We start from the raw sequence: 21,840 nt of genomic DNA, 5'->3' as shown, positions 1-21,840 counted from the left end.
TAGCAAGAGAACCTGAATGTTTGGCTATTGTGCTTTACTTCCCCAGGAGACCAAGTTTGTGTTTTAAATTCTGTGTCTCTTATTCAAATGAAAACCTTTTTCCCCCCCCAGGCACTCTCGTCAGACTCAAGGGAGGCATTTTGACGATGGCCCTGCTGGACTCCACTGCAACTCTGCTGCCCCCCTCCTATGAGCCGTGGTATGACACGAACGCCTCGGATGAAGAGAAGGAGAGGAGCAGGAAGCGCAGACCGGCATCCCCTCCCTCGTCGCATGAGGGTCACGACCCCCAGTTCGCCGTGCTTTGTTCGGACAAACAGGCCAAAGTGGTGGCGATGCCGTCTCAGACCCGCATCTACAAACACAACATCACAGAGACCTCATTTGTGCTAAGGGCTGATGTCGTGCAGATGGCTGGAGCGAACTGCATTGCCTGTTTCTGTGCTAACGGGCACATCATGACTCTGAGGTATAGTCACTAATAGATTTCATAGTGAAGCTACAGCGCAGTCTAAAAGAGGAGGAGCCTTACACTGTCTAAATCTGTGTGTTGACCTCACAGTTTACCAAGTCTGCGGCCTCTGCTGGACGTGAACTACCTGCCACTGACAGACATGCGGATAGCCCGGACGTTCTGCTTCTCGAACCTCGGCCAAGCTCTGTATCTCACCTCTCCCACCGAGGTCCAGAGGATCACCTACAGCCAGGAAACCTGCGACAACCTGCAGGTCAGTGAATGAGTTTTACGTATTAATGAAATTTGAGTTCAGGCATCAGTGTCAGGTCTCATTTTTCTAAATGTACAGAAAATAGGTAATAAGAGTTGGATGAAAGAAACCACAGTATGTAGTGTAAGTTACACTCACTCACTCATCGTCTTGCACCTTATCCTCCACATGAGGGTTGTGGGGGGTGCTGGTGCCAATCCCAGCTGACATAAGGCGAAAGGGTTCCATCACAGGGTCACATAAGGACAGACAAACAACCATTCAATATCACACCTACAGTCAATTTAGAGTGTCCAGTTTGCCTAATCCACAAATCTGCATTTTTTGGACTGTGGGAGGAAGCCATAGAACCCGGAGAAAACCCACGCACACACGGGGGGAACATGCAAACTCCATTTGTGCTTTTGATACATGTAAAATAAGTTCTAAAAATGGCATAGGTGACACTAAAGAAAGCTTTATAGGCCAGAGTGTTTGTCTACAGGGAATATCAGTTGTCCTGATCTCTCTGTTTTCTTGCAGGAAATGCTCAGCGAGTTATTTACCCCTGTGGAGACACCAGAGGCTCCTAACAGAGGGTTTTTCAAAGGCCTTTTTGGGGGAGGAGCTCAGTCTCTGGACAGGGAGGATCTCTGTGAGTAAAGAATGGTTCATCACGTCTCATCTCAGTCACGGTCCACTTCACATTCACTCACACGTTTCCATCCAATACGACATGATTATACAGCTACTGCTTCTGTTAGTTAGACTGGTCTCTTAACTATCAACTCTTAACAAGGCAGTTTTATTTATTTATTTATTTATTTATTTATTTATTTATAGAGCACCTTTCATACACAAAGGTAGATTCAATGTGCTCTACAGGAACATTTAAAGTAACAAATGTCTGTCTTCAAAATCTATTGTCACATCAGTTCACGCAGTCCTGATTAAGCCTGACGGCTCCGCATGACCTCTCTGTGTTTCACAGTGTTTTGGTTTTCGTTTTCGAAGGAGTGAAATCCAGCAGCACTACATTTGAAAACGCCAAGAAATTGCCCACAATGTTTCAGATATGGATTTAACCTGGACGTTCAGTAGGACTTCACAATCGTATTTGTATCACGATAGTAATTTTAGCTTCTCGGGAACCTCATCGTCTGATATTTTAAATGCTTCCTCTGTTACCAACCGACTACATCTCGGCGTTTGGGTCATAGAGACTTTGTTTTGATAATTACTCAGAATTCCACTAGGGGGCAGTAAAGATTCGGTATAAATTTAAATGTCACAATCAAAAACAGATTGTTAAAAGGTAAAGAAGATTACAATTGTTCAAATATGTAAATGGGGTAAAAAGAAATACAAGCATTTGTTTAAATATACAGAGATATAATGAATACATTACAAATTAATTACAAATTCAAAACACAATATTTGTGTAAAATTCTTTTTAATCGTTTCTAGTTGGTGAGACAGCAGCTGGTAAGGCCTCCCGTAGCCTGGCTCAGCACATCCCTGGCCCGGGCGGCATGGAGGGCATGAAAGGCGCAGCATCAGGGGTTGTGGGAGATCTGGCCCGCGCCCGGATAGCTCTGGACGAGAGGGGGCAGAAACTGGGCGAGCTGGAGGAGAGGACGGCAGGCATGATGGCCAGCGCCGAATCCTTCTCGAAACACGCCCATGATGTATGCCGCTGATGTTCCTTTGAGCACTCGCATCATTGTCTGTCTGTGTACCTGTATTGTTTCTGACTCTCCCTGTTCTATTTGTGTCCTCAGATGATGCTGAAGTACAAAGATAAGAAGTGGTACCAGCTCTGATGGCAGTGTGTGGAGCTTCGGACTCTGTAATGACACAAACACACACACACACACACACTCGCACACGCAAACGCGCACGCACGCACACACACACACACACACACACAAACACCAGTGTCTCTGAGGAGCTGCAGGTCCCTCTTCCTCTCTTCTCCACTCCTGTCCACAGGCGGGTGGGTTCTGCTCTCAACAGATTCATGCTTTTATTCTCGGCACGGCATCATACACTCTGCATTACCTCAGTCACCAGAGGGAAAAACTGCTGAGGAGTAAGCGCTGTCGACCGCCACCGGCTGATGATCATGTGATGTGAACCCGCGAAACAGAAGAGAGAGAGAGTGAGAGCAAGGATCTTTCATATCCATCAGTCATGCACTCGTATATATCTCACACATGTGTATATATACATATACGTGTATATGTATATATATATATGTATCTACACACTCTTTTGTTCCAAGAGTGGAAAGACAATTCTGCAAAACATGTAAAAACTTGTGGTGGCCTCTTTTTTTTTTTATTTCCTTTCATTGCCCTTTACGGTGTCTGCCAAAAATAGCGGACTGAAGTGAGGAAAAAAGTCTGATGACCCCTGAATCAAGTGGATGAAGTCGTACCTTTGTGTAGGAATGATTGTATCAGTGAACGACTTGTGTCTGTTTTTATTGTCTAAATTATTTTTTAGGTTAGCGTTTGACCTCTGTCCCTCTTTTTTGTGTCCACAAAGGGCCTTTCAAGCACTTGGAACTGTATAACAAAATAAGATGAAGGTGAAGAATCTATTGCCTCTCACTGAGTTAAGGGCTGGTAGTAAATGCTAGTTCATCACCGACCATTGTTTTTAGAGCATTTTCCAACCAAGTAGTTTTAGGTGAGAGAGAGAGAGATAAACCTGAGAGTCACTTTAGATTTTGTTTGAAATTCTATTATTTATTGGTCGAAGTATAATAGATAGGAATTAAAGGAGTTTGTATGTTGGGCATTATATTGTATTTTTTTCTCCTTTATCAATTAAATGAGAGGAAAAAGTGCTGAAAGTGTTTACCCCCCGCTCCCCTACCCACGCAGATGAAGAGTTTACATCGATCTATCAGAGTAAGGAAGAGTCAACACACTGGAAAAAATTTTTATTCTTCTAGCTTTCGACGGGGTTGTTGTTGTTTTTGCTTCTAAGAAGGATGTTTGTGTTAAAGGGCAAGACAAGAAGGAGATTGTCCTCAGTGTAATTAGCATAAATGTATATTTTGGTTACAGTTTTAATGTTTTGTGATAAAGATTTTGTCTAAACATGATTATTATTATTATTATCCCTTTATTAAGTCACAGCGGAGGTTGATCTTGGTCTTGTTTCTCAATGTGTAAGGGGAGAAAAAAAAAAGAAGCATGTGTCTCATACAGCACAATGGTTATGGTGTAGTCGTCTTTGTACAAGGTGTCCCACAACACGGTGCCATTGGTCGTCTTTCTCCTCTGCCTTTGCCTCATGCCGCGTGTATCCTAACCTCTACCTGTGCATATATGTGTGTTTGTGCACATACACATGTATGGGCGCTGATGTTTGTAATACCGCATAGATACAGTTCGTCCCAATAGGTCTTTTTTTTTTTTTTTGCTTGGCAGTGTTTTTTCAACGTGATTAACTAGACTTCTATCGTAATCCGATTCTTCTTCTTTCCCCTGTGAGGTGCAAGGGTCTGCTGCTATTTGTGTCGACATAGGAGCATCGTCTGTCTGTCTGTCTGTCTGTCTGTCCTTTGTTTTTGGAAAGAGAGCGAGAGACAAGACCATCGTTCGTTCTAGATTGCTGCCAAATGTTGTACATACCAGGACAGCTGGACACGAATCTGACAGTGCAGGCTCGGGCAACGTGACACACCATGCGCTCACAGCCATGTTCTTTTTTCCGACACCAAAGAGTTGCTTAATTTCACAGAGTTGTCTTGATTATTTTTTTCCCCTCCCCCCCAAAAAATAAGAGTGGATCTGGACTCCTCCTTGGACAGCGATACTGAGTCAACTGTGTGTAGGGGAGGAAATAGATTAGACTTAAGCTTCTTCCTCCTACGGGCGTCATTCTTGTCCCAGACTGCTGTACCTGTGCTCACGAAACGGGTAAAGACGTGAATCTGAAGAGTTCATTCCAAAATGAGATATCCACCAAAGAGAATAATCTAACACAGACTCGAGATATTGTGAGGAAAAGGATTCAGATTTAAGATTATAGAGCGTTCGTAGGACATGATGAGTTATCAGTGAACACCTGAAGTGTTTTGGATATTCAGCATTTTGGAATAAAACCCTTCTCTTTTAGCTGGCTGGTTTTTAATCTGCTCTACTGTTCTACTACTGAGATAAACCCATTCAAGAGAGCAGGCAATGTGGGTTTTTGCACTATTTTTTGTACTTAGCGATAATTCTGTTCCATATGATTTTTAACGTCCTTATTATTATTATTCCTTTCCCGTCCTATTTTTCTTCTTTTTTTTTTGAAAGGACCAAACATGACAGAACCTATGCTTTATCCGTGTCATTTTGCCAATTATGCTGATCGCGTCGCTCTCAGATTTGTTTTCGATGTAAGATAAATTTATATATTTTAAAAACAAATATATATATATATATATAATATATCATTTGAATTTCAAGAATTGTTAAAAAAAAACATTTTTTTTGGGATAGAATAAGACACTTGTGCATAATATTATCCATCATCCTGACATGACGGTAAAACATCTCTGGTTATATATTGAACTCACTCATCTCAGCATCTCAGATTCAAGCTTTGCTCCTGCAGGAGCGTCGTCTCGGCCTAAACTTTAAAGTGCTTCAGTTTGCAACATATATGTCCTAAATGGTCTCTTATTGCACATTGAAGGATGCATGATATTAAGTGTTTACAAACTTGAAACAACCATGTATTATCCCTCTTAGAGATTGTCTATCCTGTCATTTGTATTTACCACCACCACCACCACGTTGAACAAAGCTGAAGTTCTCGCCACACATTCAAGAGCGTGTCCACGAGTCTTTGTTTTCGATCATGCCAGTTGTATTTGTGTGAGAGATTATATTTATTTTATTTTATTTTATCGGTACACCTGTTCATGTCACTGTTCTGCTGTTCTCACGGAGACTCTTTCGCTTTCCCTGCGCTGTAAAAAAAAATGAACCGCGTTGAAATCGACAGAGCTCGAGGGGGTTTTCCTCATTCGCCATAATACTTCCATCCATATCTGTCTTCTGGGATGAATATCTGTGGAGTTGCAGTATTTTCTCATAGTAGGCAATTTTTGTACAGTTTTATTAAAAACCAATTTCACATGGATGTCTGACTTAATCTGCTGCCACAAACAATTTAGACTGTAGATACAGTATATATATATAGATATTATTGTGCAATGGAAAATAAATGTAAAACCAATCATACATTGTTTTGCCTTGTGTGTTGTTTTTTCTGTCGCGTTCGTGTACTGACCACTTTTAGAAATAAATGTCAGTTCTTTTCAGGGGAGGTCCCTCTTTGGGTCAAAGTTTAAATGACCAATATTATTGTAGACCAATGACCTTTGGGATTTTTCCAACAGCGTCCTGATCCTCCTGAGGGACAGTCGTGTGCCTCTTAATTATGGTGTGTATGCGCATTTTTCAAATCCACAGAACACACTCAAAATACCATGCATCGTATTTTTAAAATTTCATGTCGTTATGTCAGAATGGGGTGTAGAAATAAAGAGAACATGAGGTGTTTAGGGCTTACAGAAGCTCATACTATTTAATTTTTTTATTTTAACAATATATATACTGTATATATGCATTTTTTTGTACATGTCCCACAGGGAAAAGTATCAGGACATAACGGTGGCCTTTGTATTCATTTTATAATGGTGGAAATAATGACTTAATTATAAATATTTTAAATCCTTACAGTTACAGTTTATTAGTTTTATTGATGGGAAATGGTCATATTTGGGAAAAATATTATTTTAAATCATCTATTAGCCATGTCATGCACAAACACAGCATATTTAATCATAATATAATTTTGTCAATTGTAAAAAAATTGAAAGAAAATAAGAAAATTGGGATTCAAGGATTATAGAAGCTCATATTTTATTTTATGTTACTTTGCTTTGCTTTACTTTACTTTATATTTCACTGTGCTTTATTTTATTGTATTGCAGTTTACTTTATTTTACTTTACATTTTATTTGATTTTACTTATTTATTTTACTATTTATTTATTTATTTCAGTATTAGTAATAGTCATTATTAGTAATAGTCATTATAATAGTCAGTATTAGTATAGTCATTATTGCACTATTTACAGATTTCCAAGAAGTCCCTGTAGGTGGCGCCAGTGTTCAGCAGAACTCCCGTGGTGCAGCGGGCTCTTGAGTTGTTGTTCTTCTCCTCTTCTCCTCCTCACCAGTCACATTATGAGGAGCAGCAGCAGTAGCAGCATCTTCTTCTCTCTCTCTTTCACACACACACACACACAGCAGCAGTAGTGGAGGAGGAGGAGGAGGAGGACAGACACAGACAGGCAGACAGACGGACAGAGCGGAGCTGCTGTAAAGTTGAGAGCGTCGAAAGACAAAGTAAAACCACAGCAAGTGCTTCTGAACAGGTAGAGAAACAACAACCGTGAGTGTTTATATTAATTATTTGTTTGTTTTCATGTTACCGTAGTTGTATAAACATCATGTGTTCACATATTTCTACGGTGGCTTCGCCGTGAACGGTTGTAATGGGGACGGTTGTGATGAATGAAGCAGCGTAGAGTCGCCGGACGTTGAACGTTTAACGTGTTTCTCCCTCGGTTCATTTATTAAGAGAAAACATGTTCGTCGTAATTGTTCGCTTCGTCTGTTCGACTGTTTGTTGGCTCAAACTCAATCCATGTGTTCTTCTTTTAAAGTTGAACAACACAAGTCCGTGGACACAGAAAACTTTCACAAACCATAGTTTTCTGACTGGTACAGGTGTTTCTGGGCAATAATTCAACCGCAATAATTATCTTTTATATCATTTTCTTAATACTAATCTGGTTTCCCGAACTTTCTCTTAGGAGTAGTAATGATTATTTTCTAATTAATTAGTTGTTTGGTCCAGAAAGTGGTGACAATGTCAACCAGTTGTTTTTTTTAATTGCTTTTATCTTGTGAGTTTGAACTTGTCTTAAATCATCTATCTATCCATCTATCGATCTATCAATCCATCTATCTATCTATCCATCCATCCATCCATCATTATATTCAGTTGCCAGTCATAGAACAGCAAAGTAAATGTCCTAATCGAAAAAGTTGAAATCATCTTTTTCATTCATTTTGAAGTGGAATATTAATGCATTCATCAGTTAATTGCTGCTGCAAAAGTTAGTCCTTTATTATCTGACATTTATTGCAATACTTCATTGTACATCTTATCTTTTAGGCTGTATCGTCCAGCCCTAGTTTCATTCAGCGTTCATTCTGCCTTTCTCTCATATCAGAATCAAGATACTTTATTAATATCTCTAAATATGTGTTTGTTGTGTTCTTCTCTCCACTAATAGATGTGTCCACTATGGAGCACTGAGCGCGGCACTGTGTTGAAGGTGGTGGTTTCATGGATCCCAATGCTAGAGAGCCTCAAGTCAGCTCCAAACAGTGGTAAGAAGATGGAGACGATGGCGTTCATATAAGACAGACCTTCATCTGTTCCGTTTTAAGATGAGCCAAGGACCAAATCTTGTCCTCGAGTGGCTCACAAAGCTCCATCTGGCCCAGTATGTGGAGTCATTCATCGACAATGGGTACGACGACTTGGAAGTCTGCAAGCAGATCGGACAGCCAGACCTGGACGCCATAGGTGTCTCCATTGAATATCACCGGCACAGGCTTCTTTCAGCAGTGCAGGGGCTAAAAGAGGACGACAAAAGAAAGTCGCTGGGCTACTATTACACCTTGGAGCCTCTGGATGCCTCCACTTGTCACCACACTTCACCTTCAAACACAGAGGATGACTTCAGGACACTGAGGTCACACACAGTGACCGCAGGGATTCACCAGGCCTCCTGTCCTGGAAACCACAACCTGAGATTCACAGATTGTAACGACTTTGTGACATATCCCAAACTGAAACTGAAAGTACTGATAAGGGATAAACTTGCTAAAGACGGAATTAATCTCGGAGAAGCACCTTACACCTACAAGGTAAGCCATACTTCCTTCGTTTTATGATGCGTCGACACTAAATGCTTGCCTTTTGAAGCGGTGTCTAATGGAATTTAGTATGCTTATGTTGATGTGTAAGTGATGAAGTGTGTGTCGAATTTCTTTGATGGTGTTGACATCCAGTAATTCTTTATTGGTCCATGGATGCAGTGTCCTCGTGTCTTTGAGAGTCAGTGAGGTGTGTTTGCTCAAAACATTCTCATGTTGGGGTCAAGGTTCATTTAATTAAGTTTAATGTGTGAGTGGGCGCTTTGTGGAGCAATGCCAAGGTTTGCAGCGTCGTCTGACATTTAACATCACAGTGTAAGTTAGGTAATTTGGATAAGAGCATCCTTCATTGAAAAGGATTGTAATTTATCTTCCTTCTAGGTGTCTTGCATTTCGAAAAATAAGTATTTAAAAATATAGAGTTGAATATAGAGCTTACAGACTAGAGTCGACGTTACATTTCAGCCTTCTCCTTGCTTCAAATTGCAATTTCCTTTTGAAAATGATAAGTGTTCTACCTTAGAGTCAGGTTCATATTGTAGAATTTCAGGCTCATAGAATGCCAAATGTTTTTGTTTCAGAATAGTTTATGTCCATTTTCTGGGCATAATGTCTTGCTCCAGGGCAGCTGTGTGACTCAGGAGGTGAAGTGCTTCATTAGTTCCAAGGTTTGGAACTACCTGACGAAAGTGTCCTTAACCATCTTATGACTGTCAAGATAATGAGGCTGCCTGGATTTATTTAGATTTTCTGGCTGTGGAATTGTCGAAAAATGTTCAGTGAGTGAGTTCTTCTGCCCCTTTCTGCTCTATTTTCCAAGATAACTTTAAATATCTGGCGGTTATTCAACCGTTTAGGAATTACCGTACTGAGAAGCTGATGAATCTGTGATTGGACGGTCGTTCCACGGACGTCCTGAGGTTCTACCGTAATGACAAGTATATAGGCACAAAGCTCTATGTTCTCTGCTTTCTGGTATCCATCCATCCGTCTTCTACGGCTTTATCCCCCGCTGGGTGCTGTGCCAATCTCAGCTGACATAGGTGGGGTCGAAAGGCAGGGGTCACACCCTGGACAGATCGCCAGTCCATAGTTTTTGAATTTTCTAGGTATCACAAACTAGGTCTAGGAGTTCTGGAAAAGGGAAGTGTGCGTGCCAAATCCTGTCAGTGATGACAGGATGGTCACAGAAAGGTTAAGGAAGAGTCTGAGGATGCTTCTCATGACTTAGACCAGTGTGTTTGAGGTAACTTGTCACCATTGGTGCCTGCACCCCTATGACTCGGAGATGCATCACAAAATGTCCATTTTTCTTTCGGTAACAACACAACTCGTAAATAGGACAAAATAGGGCAGAAATATAGCAGAAAAGAACCCTGAAACTTGACCCTTGATTTATTTCTACTGATTTGATTTATGTATCTTGTTTTCTCAGTTCAGGCAATATTCTGCACTTTGCTGTCACTCTGTTCCTGGTTGTTAGTTTTTATTTTTTAACTTTTCCCATGTGCCTTTGGATAATTTTGCTTGTGAGGTGCTTTAGTTTTCTCTACCATGTGGACTCATTAAATTAGTATTTTTATACCTATGCTCTCTCTTGATTTGTTGTCCAGCACTTGGGTCCTACATTGCAACATTACAGCTGAAATTGCATCAGAAATTTATAAAACAACAGGGTTATTATTTGACATGGAACCAGAAGCCATATACCTTTAAGTTAAAACACTGACTACAACCAAATCCTCTGACCTCTGCGGGGGACTATAAGTAGGACAATGGATCGCTCTTCACAGTGACAGATGTTTGCTCTAATGGCACATTAAATGATTCTCTGGGGATCTTCTCTGCTCTGACAACTGTTCGGGCTGTGTTGATTGCAGAGATTATTAGTAAATGTAATTGCAGAAGATAGTTGTTCCGCTTTGGCATCCCAATCCATTAAGTCCATAATAAACTCTGGGACTGGTTTGAGGCCAGTCAGATGGAAAACCGAGTGGCACTGGGCTTATTTTCAACAATCAGTCTCTATTGTTGTAGGTCAGGATTGATGGACTCTGGATTTGATTATGTCACAGGATGCTGATGTTTGCCAGTAGACGATACACGCCATGCTGCTGATATGAATCTGTTTCAGCTGTATTGTAACAGACTGTCAGACTAAATCCCTGCTAAGCAGCACGGTTGGAAGAAGAATATCTTAACACGTTCAGACCAATGGCATCATGTTTTAGCTCCTCAGCAGTGGCACTCGGCCAAAAGAGAACATGTACTTTTTATGCACACTGATACGCGTCTTCTTTTTATGTCTTTCCTCAGCTGATACAAGTTTGAAATGCTGCTCATCCATAATTAAAGGATGTTGTCCAGGGGACCGATGAGCCTGATACAGCTTTCCTGTTTGATTGAACTGTGTATTTATCCATATGGAAAATTGTGCATTTTGGCGTATTCCAATTCATTCTAACAATTGCAATCTGTTTAGAGAAGCGTATTTAATTCCTCTACAGTGCCATAAGCTTTAAGAAAATGGTTGCATTGCACCTTTAAAACTGTTTGGTACATGCCACTTTCACCACTACAAGCATATGCTGTTCATGAAAGATGCAGAAGCTACAAACTAGGAAGTGCAAATGCACTTTGTGGTTCACATCCAATGTTTCTGTAGGTTACAAGCAATATTGGCACAGTTTGATTTAACTAGAAATGATAATAAAATTCTTAATGGGCTTAACGATTTTGAATTTAATTGACTGAAATTGTGATTGTGATATGATGCGATCTGTGAGAAGCAAAGATGTTTTCTTCTGTCGGAATAAGATTTAATCTAAAATGGTAATTTTTTTGCAGCGGGCCATAATTGTAATTTTGATTAAGCCCTATTCTCTAGATGTGAATTCTGGCACTGTTATACTAGGGTTTAAGTTCATTCACAGGGTAAAGCATTTTAGTATGAGTAACAAAACTATTTAATTTTAACTTCTCCAGCCTCTGAGTGTTTAACATCTGGAATAATATGTCTTCCTCCCTTTTCAGTAGGAAATAAGCCAAGCCTTTGGCTCAAGCAGTACACAATTTATCATGATATTAACATACAAGTTCATGATGTTGCATTACACTATGAATACACACAATATTTTTACTCTACTTTTTATGTGAACATTTAAGCTCCAGATTGATTCGGAGCAGCTTGGATAATTTGGGACAGTCGGTTCATTTGTGGAACCTCTGTGTGATAACAGCCTTTCGGAGCAGTTTGACTTTTCAAGTCCATGGTAAACAGTTGCAGAATGCAGGTATGTAGGCCAGTACGGTTCATTTCCTCAGCAGGAATAGCACGAGTTAGCTTCAGGCTACAACTGCAGCTCTGCCAGCAACACTGCTTTATCCAAATGTATGCAGAGCTTAGCCAAATAACATAGTGTGTTCTTAATATGATACCCCATACTGACATTGAAAATACAAGTTTGAAACATTTTGGTTATTGTAATTTCCATTTCCACAAGTTAGTTGTCATACTACACAGGAATAATCTGAAAGCATGGGCAATTCAGCTGGACAATGTTAATGTTTATACATTTCAAGTACACAAAAAAGTATGTCATCAGAGATTGAATAAACGTGTTGAATTGAAACTTTCATTTTAGCAGCCAATTTATTCACAAAATCCGTTTTTATTTGCGTTTTGCTTTGGCGTTTTGGTCTGTGTCTCCACCCAATATTGCAGCCGGTAGCACTTCAATGAACTAGATGCCAGCAGAGAGATTCTAGCTGCTATGCGTCCAAAATGCAGAACGTTCCCAAAACTTAAAAAGCCTCACTATTCCTCTCAAAAACGTCTTAAACAGAGGAGACAAAAACCTGGGATCTGCAGTGCAAAGCCATTATGATATATATATATATATATATATATATATATATATATATATATATATATGTATATATATATATATATATATATATATATATATATATATATATATATATACATGTGTATATATACAGCTGAAAAGAGAGAGAAAGTTGACAAAATACCTGCCGATGTGGATACTTTTCTCATGGAAGCAAAATGGTGAAATTAATCCAAGCTTACCTATGACTGTCTCTCTGTCTTATTTGTTGGTGGATATTTAATGTATATACATTAAAGTTTTCTGTCACACTATCTGGTAAGCATGCTCCGTCTGTGTTTTGAACTGGGAATGCAGTGACAGCTTTACACATGTCACCTTTATGTATACAATGTAACTCTTCCTATTTCATGCTTGGTGCCTTTTGAACGTTAAACTCACTCGTTGTACCATTTCCAGCTGTGTGTAACTCACATTGGCCTTGATAGAGTTTGTTCTGTGTGTGTGATCAAACATCAGTATTGCTTATCCTTGGGCACTGTTCTGTCTGCTGTTGTGTGCAGTTCTGATCTGTTGTCCCACAATGCCTCTGCTTCTCAGTCTGGGTTTGATAGTGCAATCGATTCCCTGTAAGCAATGTGCTTTCCTGACCACTCTGCGCGCATGACTAGTTCACACAGGCCCACAGGATCTATTGGTGACTTTGACAGAGAGATGGGGAAGTAATGCGATTAAAGCTGGTTGAGCTGTAAATGACCTAAACACTGGCACCACCATGTTTTTCACTGGGAGTGTATTAGGGATTTACTAAAAAAGAGGTGGAAGTTGCCCTCCGATGTAGAAACCGACTCGTACTTTTTAATACTATTCAGTCAGTCAGTTTTTCACAATAAAAAGAAGAATCGATTCAGGGAAGTGAAACTCCAGAGTGCTTTTACTTTCAAACAGAAACAGGATGTTCTGTCTGTGTCATAAGCTGAAACTGTGAAGATGCCTGCACAGCTTTTGGTTAAAAATAGGCAAGTGGTCTTTTTCCAAAAGAGCCGTGTAGCTTACGCACATATGTCACACCTGAGACGCACGTCACACGTGGGAAGTGTGATCCCTCTCCTCACGTAACTTGTGCCTAAATGAAAAGTGAGAAATCCACGCATCCAGTGTGAGGCTGCACAGTTTTTATTTTATTATTTTGTTTTGTTCTACAGTATTTTGGCCTTATCATGATCTAGGTGCAAGAATTGTATGTAGATGTTCATGTTCTACAAGTTATGTTTTTTTAGCTGACTTAACAATAGGCACGCAACTGGCCAGAAGGCCCCATTGCAGCTTCTGGCCTGGAAACATCCTCAGAATGGGGTAGCAAATCTTGAGTTGTTCTGAAGATTTCCTTTTGTTGCTGTGCCAGAGGATTGGAGGACAAGTAAGACCAGCAAGCTCCTTTTGACAGAAGAAAAGCAAGTTTGAATAGAGTCTGGCAAAGTACACACTCCGCAGCAGCTGACAGCTGTCTCTGCTTTTGTTACTATAAAAGGAGACTGAATAGACTCATTTTGTTGAATCAAGTTGGTTATAAAACACTAGCACAGATGTTACCTCGAGGACCAGTGCTGCATAATGTGGGACAGAGAGGACCTGTAAATGAACGAGAGGTGTTTTTCTTCTCTGTACCTTGATGTGCTTTGAGTGTGTTGTTTCTCAAATGTTTGGTTATTGGTAAAAGATGGTTCATCTGTTCTGTTGGCCCCATGATGACCCCTGTAAAGGATGAATGACTACAGATGAAAGATCTTTGTTTACTTCTGTGAAGCCAAACTTGGCTCTCTGGTAAGAATACTATAAAGAAAAACAGCAATCTTAAGAATAATAAGAAATCCATCAAATGTTTTTACCACTTAACTGTAAGTTTACTATGAAAGTAAAATAACTTGTACTACCATCAATCCACCCTGACAACCATAACCTGATCACCAAATATTGAGATTCTTGAAATTTCCTTGCTAAATGTTAGAATTTTTCTGGATTTTTAAGTATTTTTAACTGTTTGATTCCTGTGTCGGACATCATGCTTATGACTCAATGACTCAATGACCCAATGATGACACTCACCGCCAATCAGTGGCCGTCACATTTTAGTGTCGGCTAAGCTTGCCAGAGCAGGTATTAAAAAAGGCACCAGGTTCCAGGTACTGTCCATAATGGAATATCAGGAAGAAAAGACGACAATTATTCGATTAATCGATTACTAAATGAATCGTCAACTATTTTGATCATTGATTAATTGTTTTAGAGGTTTTTTTTTAACAATTAATAGCAGCTTTCAGCTTCTTAATGTGAAGAAAATGATGTAACACACCTGATGTTGCTGGTGGTAATTTGTCACACGTTTACCCAGTTGTCCGTTTGCTAGTGAATACAAACTGTACAATATTTACATGCTGTGCTATATGTTGGAGTGAGTGCATAAATAAGAATCATATATTTGTAGTTGGTCATGCTTATAGCATATTGTTTATCCATTACCCATCATGTAGAAACACTGTAGGGAAGCTTGACTTATGGACTTTATTCATGTCATGTCAGTATACATTAGGTCAAACCAGTGGGCCATTTCAGAAATATTGCTGGATTATTGCACTGAGGTTGCTCTGACTGTGTGTGTGTGTGTGTGTGTATGTGTGTGTGTTTGGGGGTGGGGTGGGGGGTGCACAGTGCACTCAGCGGCTTAACATGCCATGAACACGCTTGTTGCTTATAGTTTGGAATTCAGTATATTCTTGGCCAGCCAGTTAATCACAGTGTGGCCTGTTGACGTGGTGTCTATGAAAGACAGGAATGTACAAGGATCGCTTTTATTATACTTGTTCATATATTCAGCTTTATCACATTAGATCACTGTGGAGTGATATCACAGATGTTAATGTTATTCACACGGGGGAATACTATGCTATATATAATGTAAACGTTCTTGCTAAGCAGGGCATGATCACTGACCTATATTTATGAATTTAAGATTAGAAGGGTCCGGGGTCAGTGGAGGGGTGTTTGTAAACAGATGTTGCTAGTAGATCTCTGTAATGTATAGATTCCATACAACATTGTATGCCACGGTACATAAACCTTTGAAATGATTTGTGTCGTTGTTTTGTGTCCACATTTCATTTCCCTTTAAGCTTATTCAAACACTCCTCAGTCTCCATCCTTCGCCTCTCTGATGCCTCAGCTATTGTACAACAATGCTAAGTAGGTCTTTGAATCTATCTGGCACTCTCTGAATTTAAATCACTATGCAGCAGAGAAAGCGCCCTGTGCTCTGTGGCAAACAAACACATGAAAGAGGGTGTCAGGCTGTGAGGGGTGGGGGGGGGGCGTTTCATCCACAGAGTACCTTTTGTGTGTTGGCCTTGTGTTCACAATATCATATCAGCATTTAACACAATTTGAAAGTGTCACATTTGTTCCTTACCATAACATCTCTGTGTTGCCAAGATTATGTGATGCAGAAACAAACGCTGTTTGTCATTTCTGTTTTAAATGGTTATTAAAATTTAATTTTTTCCCCTGTGCCCCAGACCTGTTAGGGATTTGTGTGAGCGAAGACATTTTTAGAACATCTCCTTTGCTGTTGTGTTTCATCAGCACTCGGCACTTGGCGGGTCTAACCATCTCTCTGCTGGGCTATTTTTACTGCATGCGGATGATGGGCCATTTCAGCAAGGGTTGGCATGTGTTTTCACGCAGTCAAGCAAAGAAAGGTAAAAGTAAAGGGTCAGAGAGAGAGAGAGAGAGAGAGAGACCATTACTCTAATGGAGTTATGTTTCTTCTCCGTGATTTTTTAATGTGTACAATTGATGTACTAAAATGAATATAAATGTAAAAATAGGTAATTGTCTCATTAAAGAAAAGCCTGGAAAAATGACCTGAGATAATGTGCAATCTACAGAGGACACAACAGGTCACTGAGTGGTTCGAGTGTGTAAATGATGCAAATCATGTGCAATGGCCTTTACAGTCAACAGAGCTCGGCTCAATTAATCGCTCATGGGAGAATTTGGGGTAATTTGTTAGCACTCTTGCCTTTGCTGACCCGGGTTCGAGCCGGTGCATGGGTAAATTGGTCACTTTAATTTGACCATAGGTTTGAATGTGAGAGTGAATGGTTGTTTGTCTCTATAAGTGTCCCTGTGATGGACTGGCGAACTGCCCAGGGATAAAGCGGTTGAAAATGCATGGATGGATGGGAGAATTTGGGCTGACATGCTAGACTCACAGCTCACAACCACCATCATCAAAACACATCCTTTGATCCCTCTATTAGAGTTTAGAGACATTGCCACACTGTGGCCCAAACCTTTATTGGTATGCTGTTTTTCTAAATGTACATTATGAAATGAATGTTATATTTATGTATTAGCACTTTGTAAAGGGTTTTTGTAATTAATGGGACGATACCATTTTTTTGTGTCTGATACCAATTTTAGTCCTTGTACAGTCATTTTAGACCATTTATGAGCGTATGAAACTGTTAACAACCCATTTATGCTGATTTATTTCAAACACCTAATACTCCAACTGTGTAACTAATATTGTAGCCCAAACATGACTCGGCTAAAATGCTTTTGCGGATTTTTATTTACAGTTTTGGTCTGTGAATAGTGAAGCATGCAACGTGATTTTAGAATTGTATCGGATTTTACATTTTTATCTGATCCAATGATTTTGACCAATATCGGACCAGTACCGATACTGAATCCCATACCTATTTAGGACCCAAGGGTTTTGACAAGATTAAACGGCTTTTTATTTTTATAATAGCCAATTTAGTTGACCATATTGACTACTTCAACTATTTCCTTGCATCAGCCTGATACTTTCTCTAAATACTCTCTAAATAAAAACATGGCGGCTGCCAGCTGGGACAGATTGTATTCTCTTCACACTAGGCTTGTCTAATAAACTATACACCTGCATAATAATTTGTATGAGAATATCTTTGCCACTTTTTGCTAGACTACCTTTTCTGGCTGTAAAGTGAAGTTTGTAAACCGAAGTTTGTATATTATATTGGTCAGTTGCAATATAAGATATTTTCACTTAAGCAGGTGTAGATTTTATTATGTGAGCCTTTTGTTAAAAGCTGAAATCGGTTGTATTTCTTCTGTTCCTGCTGACAGTGAGCATCATGTCCCAGCCTGGTTCACAGGAAATTGTGGCACACTTGGCAAAGTCGGTGCTTATGTGTCAATACACATACAACGACACTTCAAAAAAATGTGCAGTATTTACGTATGTAGTTTTATCTGTCCATTCATTTAGGATTATTCAGAGTCAGGTTATATAAGGTAGTCCTGTGTCTCCTCAGAGACCTCAAGGTCTCAGTTGTCCTCCCAGGCCAGATGTTCTGTCAAGATTCATTAAACCAACATGGAGACCAACCTATCTCTAACTCAACTGTCTAGACACCCTGAGGCAGTCAGTCAGACATCAGTGCTTGTGTGCCTGCAACACATTTTTATGTGATTTTTGTATTTGTCAGTAAAAGGGATGTTCACTTTAATTCATCATTATAGATATCTTTCCACCTTATGGAATATAGGTCATGTATGGATTGCAGCTTATATGAGGTTTACATGCTGAGACTCTTGGCACATTAGTGCTAATTCTACATGACACATAATAATAATGTTATTCACCACTGTCAACAGTGAAACATCCGTTTGTTTCAACATGGCACAGATTTTGCCGACTAATGAAGACATTTCCATTCAAACACTTGGCACATCATACTTGGCATAAAATCTGGTCAGAGACGTGTTATGATAAGAAATAAACACATGCAGTGTTTGTGTGAATGGATTAAAGGAAGTGGCATCATCCAAGCCAGATGTATGAGGACCAGTGAATGTAAGAGAACATCTTCCCCACCCCCACCCCAGCTCCCACACACAGAAGATTTAACGTTGCCTGCAGCTCATTCAAAATGCAAAAGAATGAAAAGGAAGACCACACACTGTAGCGCACATATTAAATCTCTGTAGATGTTTGGCGTTTGGCTTCAGAATTAATTCATGACCTTTTTTTCTACAGGTCAGATGAGCACTTAACATCTCCCTAACACCAAAATACTTTTACCTGAATCGCGGCTGTCAGACAGTCGGTCCACCGCAGGTCTCAAGTGGTCTGGCCTCTTTGTTGCTCTGTTTGTCTGCAGGCTATTCCCCGGTCAGTGTCTGAAACAGTTGAACCAGTTTTTGGATTCATCAGCAGTTGCCTCAGCATCCTGTCGGACCACATGTGCAATGCTTGACACTCATTATTAATTAATACACCCTAAAACAAACAATGATGTATTTTTTAACAAGTAAAAATGTAATCAGCGTGCCTAGTGGGCATCTGACCAATACTCTTTCCATCCCCATATTCTAACTTCATCAGGCTTCCAAGTAAATGTTGAAGTTTGAACTTTTTAAGTCACAGCTCTCTTATTTCCATGAAATATCGATATAAATGATGTGCAGTATCTCTATTTGGGATCAATTGATTAATTTGAGCACTGAATTCAGTGTGCAAACACCTATTGATAAATGACTGAGCATAACAGATACACTGAATCATGAGTGACCTACATGATGTATACAACACAAAAGTCCCATATTTTAAATGTGAAATATTACATTACATTTTGCATGTGACTTATTTGTGGCTGGTTCAAGGTCTCGCCCAACCAGCAGCAGATTAATTTTGTAGAATTGGGACTGTTCCCAGCGGTAATGCCACGTCAGGCAAAGGCACGGAAAGCAAAACAAATGTCACAAGCATTTCCAGAGCCAGTAGGAATTTGGTCGTTTTGTTTATTTCGAGGCAGTGCATCATCTCGCTGGATTGTAATGAGCCTTTCAACATAAACCCACTTCTGTGGTCAGTCAACCCTCTTACTCAACCACTCTGAATGCATCGACGCCATTTGGATTTGGTGCTCTGGCTCATCAAAGCAAAATTTGTTGACAGTTAAAATACATTATTAACTTTTACCAAGCAACCAGATGCATTATTTTTTTTATTTTTAAATAGAACATATTACAATAAAAAAAACAGAATAATTCTATTGCAGCCTTTCTGATTTGAAGAACTAGTTTCATCTACCTGGGTAGGGTTTAATCCACCTGCCTTCCACTTCACTACAGCCTGAAAACCATGCAAGTGAGACTTCATATTAAGAACAGCAGAAATAATATGACCTTTCATGAGAGCCATAGGCGTGTTTGTTTTTTTGTTGTTTTTTTATATATTAAAGAAGTCAGGGTCACACTCCTGTAGTGCAGTACCTTCAGACAATGACCTACTTTCTGCTCGCGTTTGTCTCCACAGCAGCGAACGAAGACCCTCATCCCTTATGAATTTCATATGACAAGACAACTGACAGTATTGGACAGAATAAACCACAAAAAAAAAAAAAAACTACGCACTTCCACAGTAAGCTGTGCTGCATCTCTGCTGACCCATTTGCATAGAATATGCAACAATTCTTATATTCATGGCCATGTGAAATTAAGAAGACATGGTTCTTGAATTCTCACCCTTTTTTCCCCCGCATTTGATAATTTACGACTGGGAATGTGCGTAATGTTTCCCTCTCAGCATACATAATGTATCCACTCCCAAGAAATCCAAGTTAGATGGAGCAAGCATATTGTATTTGTTTCACCTCAGGTTCACTCATTGTGCCTCTTTTTTTTTAGTCTCAGTTATCATATGCTTATGTCAAATGTGAAGTCTTCATTTGTACTGAAAGGTAAAGATTGTGGCTGTTGGATTGCTTTGCCTTAACAATCTGAAATCTGTCCGTCCGTGAAACTGTAACTTGCACCGCAATCACTCACTTAAATAAATGGTTTAAATAGTCGCGATCTCGATTCCCAACTGCACGTGATCTCATTTCTAAATGACAATGATTCCTCTGCATTTTATTTCATGAGCTGTGTCGCAAATAAACAATCCTGTTTTTCTCACCGCAGACGCAGCCTTGTCGCTGCCTTCTCTCTCAACATGTGAAGCCTTTTCATCACATGATTCACTGGAGGCAGGAGCCCGTCTGCAGTTGAGAGTTTACAAGCAGCGGCGGAGAACATAGGAGAAAGTGTGTGCTAAGGAGAAATAAATACAAAATGGATGGTGATGAAAACCCACATGGTAGTGACAAGAATCGCACCACCACCCGACCCGAGCTTGTGCCGAAAAAAAACTCCTCAGTTAAATGATGAGATTTTAGACATTTCCTTTACTAAATGGTAGCGATGAACCCACATTAAAGGATAGTTAAGTCTTTTTAACTGAACTACAGTTCGGCATCTGATGACGTCACACATTTTCCCTGGTTATGACGTCACAAGTTGAGCTGTTGGAAACACGCCATATGTCACTTAAGCCACTACTATAATAATAAAAAACAATAATAACAATAAGCCCATTATGCAGGGCCTTAAGAAATCACACTGTTTGGCACTTGAGTTGAATGTTTCTAATCTTTTGTTCTTGATTGCAATAAACATTTCGATTTGGGAAAAAAATCGTGCCAGAGAAAAAAAAAAAACAGTTTTTCCACAACCGTGCAGCCCTACTCTCAAGCAACTGTATCTAAATTTTAGTTTAGACAGTAGAGACACTGAGCACCTATATGTGTTAAGTCACAGAGAGACATTTGCTGAGATGAATTTCTAAGGTATATCGACAGATCACATTAGTTTAATGCAGATCTACAGGCCTTATCACTTGAAGGTTTCCTGTAGACTAAAGTACTGGATGTACAACCACCACCCTCCAGCCCCAGAGACACTTAAAGATGTTCCTGAAAGCTAAATGTTATGATAATCGTGTCTCCTTTTTGGTAAATGAGTCTAGGAGGACATTTATGATTTACCAGAACCTCCCTCTGCAATAAGAGCTTGACCTCGAGCGTGGCAGAGTGAGAAAAGAACTGTTGATGACTTGGCCGTTTAACTATTGTTCAAAGTAAATTGGAATTTGTTTGGCTGTCAACAATTTAACAAATTGTTCAATTTAGAAACAAAGGAGGCCTCTGCCTTGTGGCCTGGACTGCTGCCTTGAATGCACTGCATGAGAGACAGTAGTCGGACAATGTTACTTTCACTGATTAAAATCAAATGTAGGTCAACCTGAAATGAATGAATAAGACAAAAACAACAGCAACGGTAATGACGACAGAGCAATCACAGCACAACTCAGCCGCAGAGCAATCAAAAA

General features: G+C 39.8%; 2 protein-coding genes across 6 annotated transcripts in view; both read left to right on the top strand.

Annotated features, from left to right (window-relative positions):
• Nucleotides 1-5,853, top strand: part of stxbp5b (syntaxin binding protein 5b (tomosyn)) — a 30,818-nt gene extending 24,965 nt beyond the window's left edge. For all 4 annotated transcript variants that reach the window (XM_044047303.1, XM_044047306.1, XM_044047305.1 and 1 more), the window contains 5 exons: nt 112-469; nt 563-728; nt 1,251-1,362; nt 2,175-2,395; nt 2,489-5,853. In XM_044047303.1, coding sequence (XP_043903238.1) covers nt 112-469; nt 563-728; nt 1,251-1,362; nt 2,175-2,395; nt 2,489-2,530 — 899 coding nt within the window. In that variant the 3' untranslated portion in view covers nt 2,531-5,853. The remainder of the gene's footprint in view (nt 1-111; nt 470-562; nt 729-1,250; nt 1,363-2,174; nt 2,396-2,488) is intronic.
• A 1,205-nt stretch (nt 5,854-7,058) lies between these two features.
• Nucleotides 7,059-21,840, top strand: part of sash1b (SAM and SH3 domain containing 1b) — a 45,989-nt gene continuing 31,207 nt past the window's right edge. The window contains exons 1-2 of one of the 2 annotated variants that reach the window (XM_044047212.1): nt 7,059-7,157; nt 8,085-8,724. In XM_044047212.1, coding sequence (XP_043903147.1) covers nt 8,242-8,724 — 483 coding nt within the window. In that variant the 5' untranslated portion in view covers nt 7,059-7,157; nt 8,085-8,241. Of the gene's footprint in view, nt 7,175-8,084; nt 8,725-21,840 lie in introns of both variants that reach the window. The other variant, XM_044047213.1, reaches the window with a different exon arrangement.

Source organism: Solea senegalensis, linkage group LG16 (genome assembly GCF_019176455.1).
Source record: "Solea senegalensis isolate Sse05_10M linkage group LG16, IFAPA_SoseM_1, whole genome shotgun sequence".
NCBI lineage: Eukaryota > Metazoa > Chordata > Actinopteri > Pleuronectiformes > Soleidae > Solea > Solea senegalensis.
Note: the sequence above shows the minus strand (reverse complement) of the source record. Positions and strands in the feature narration are given on the sequence as shown.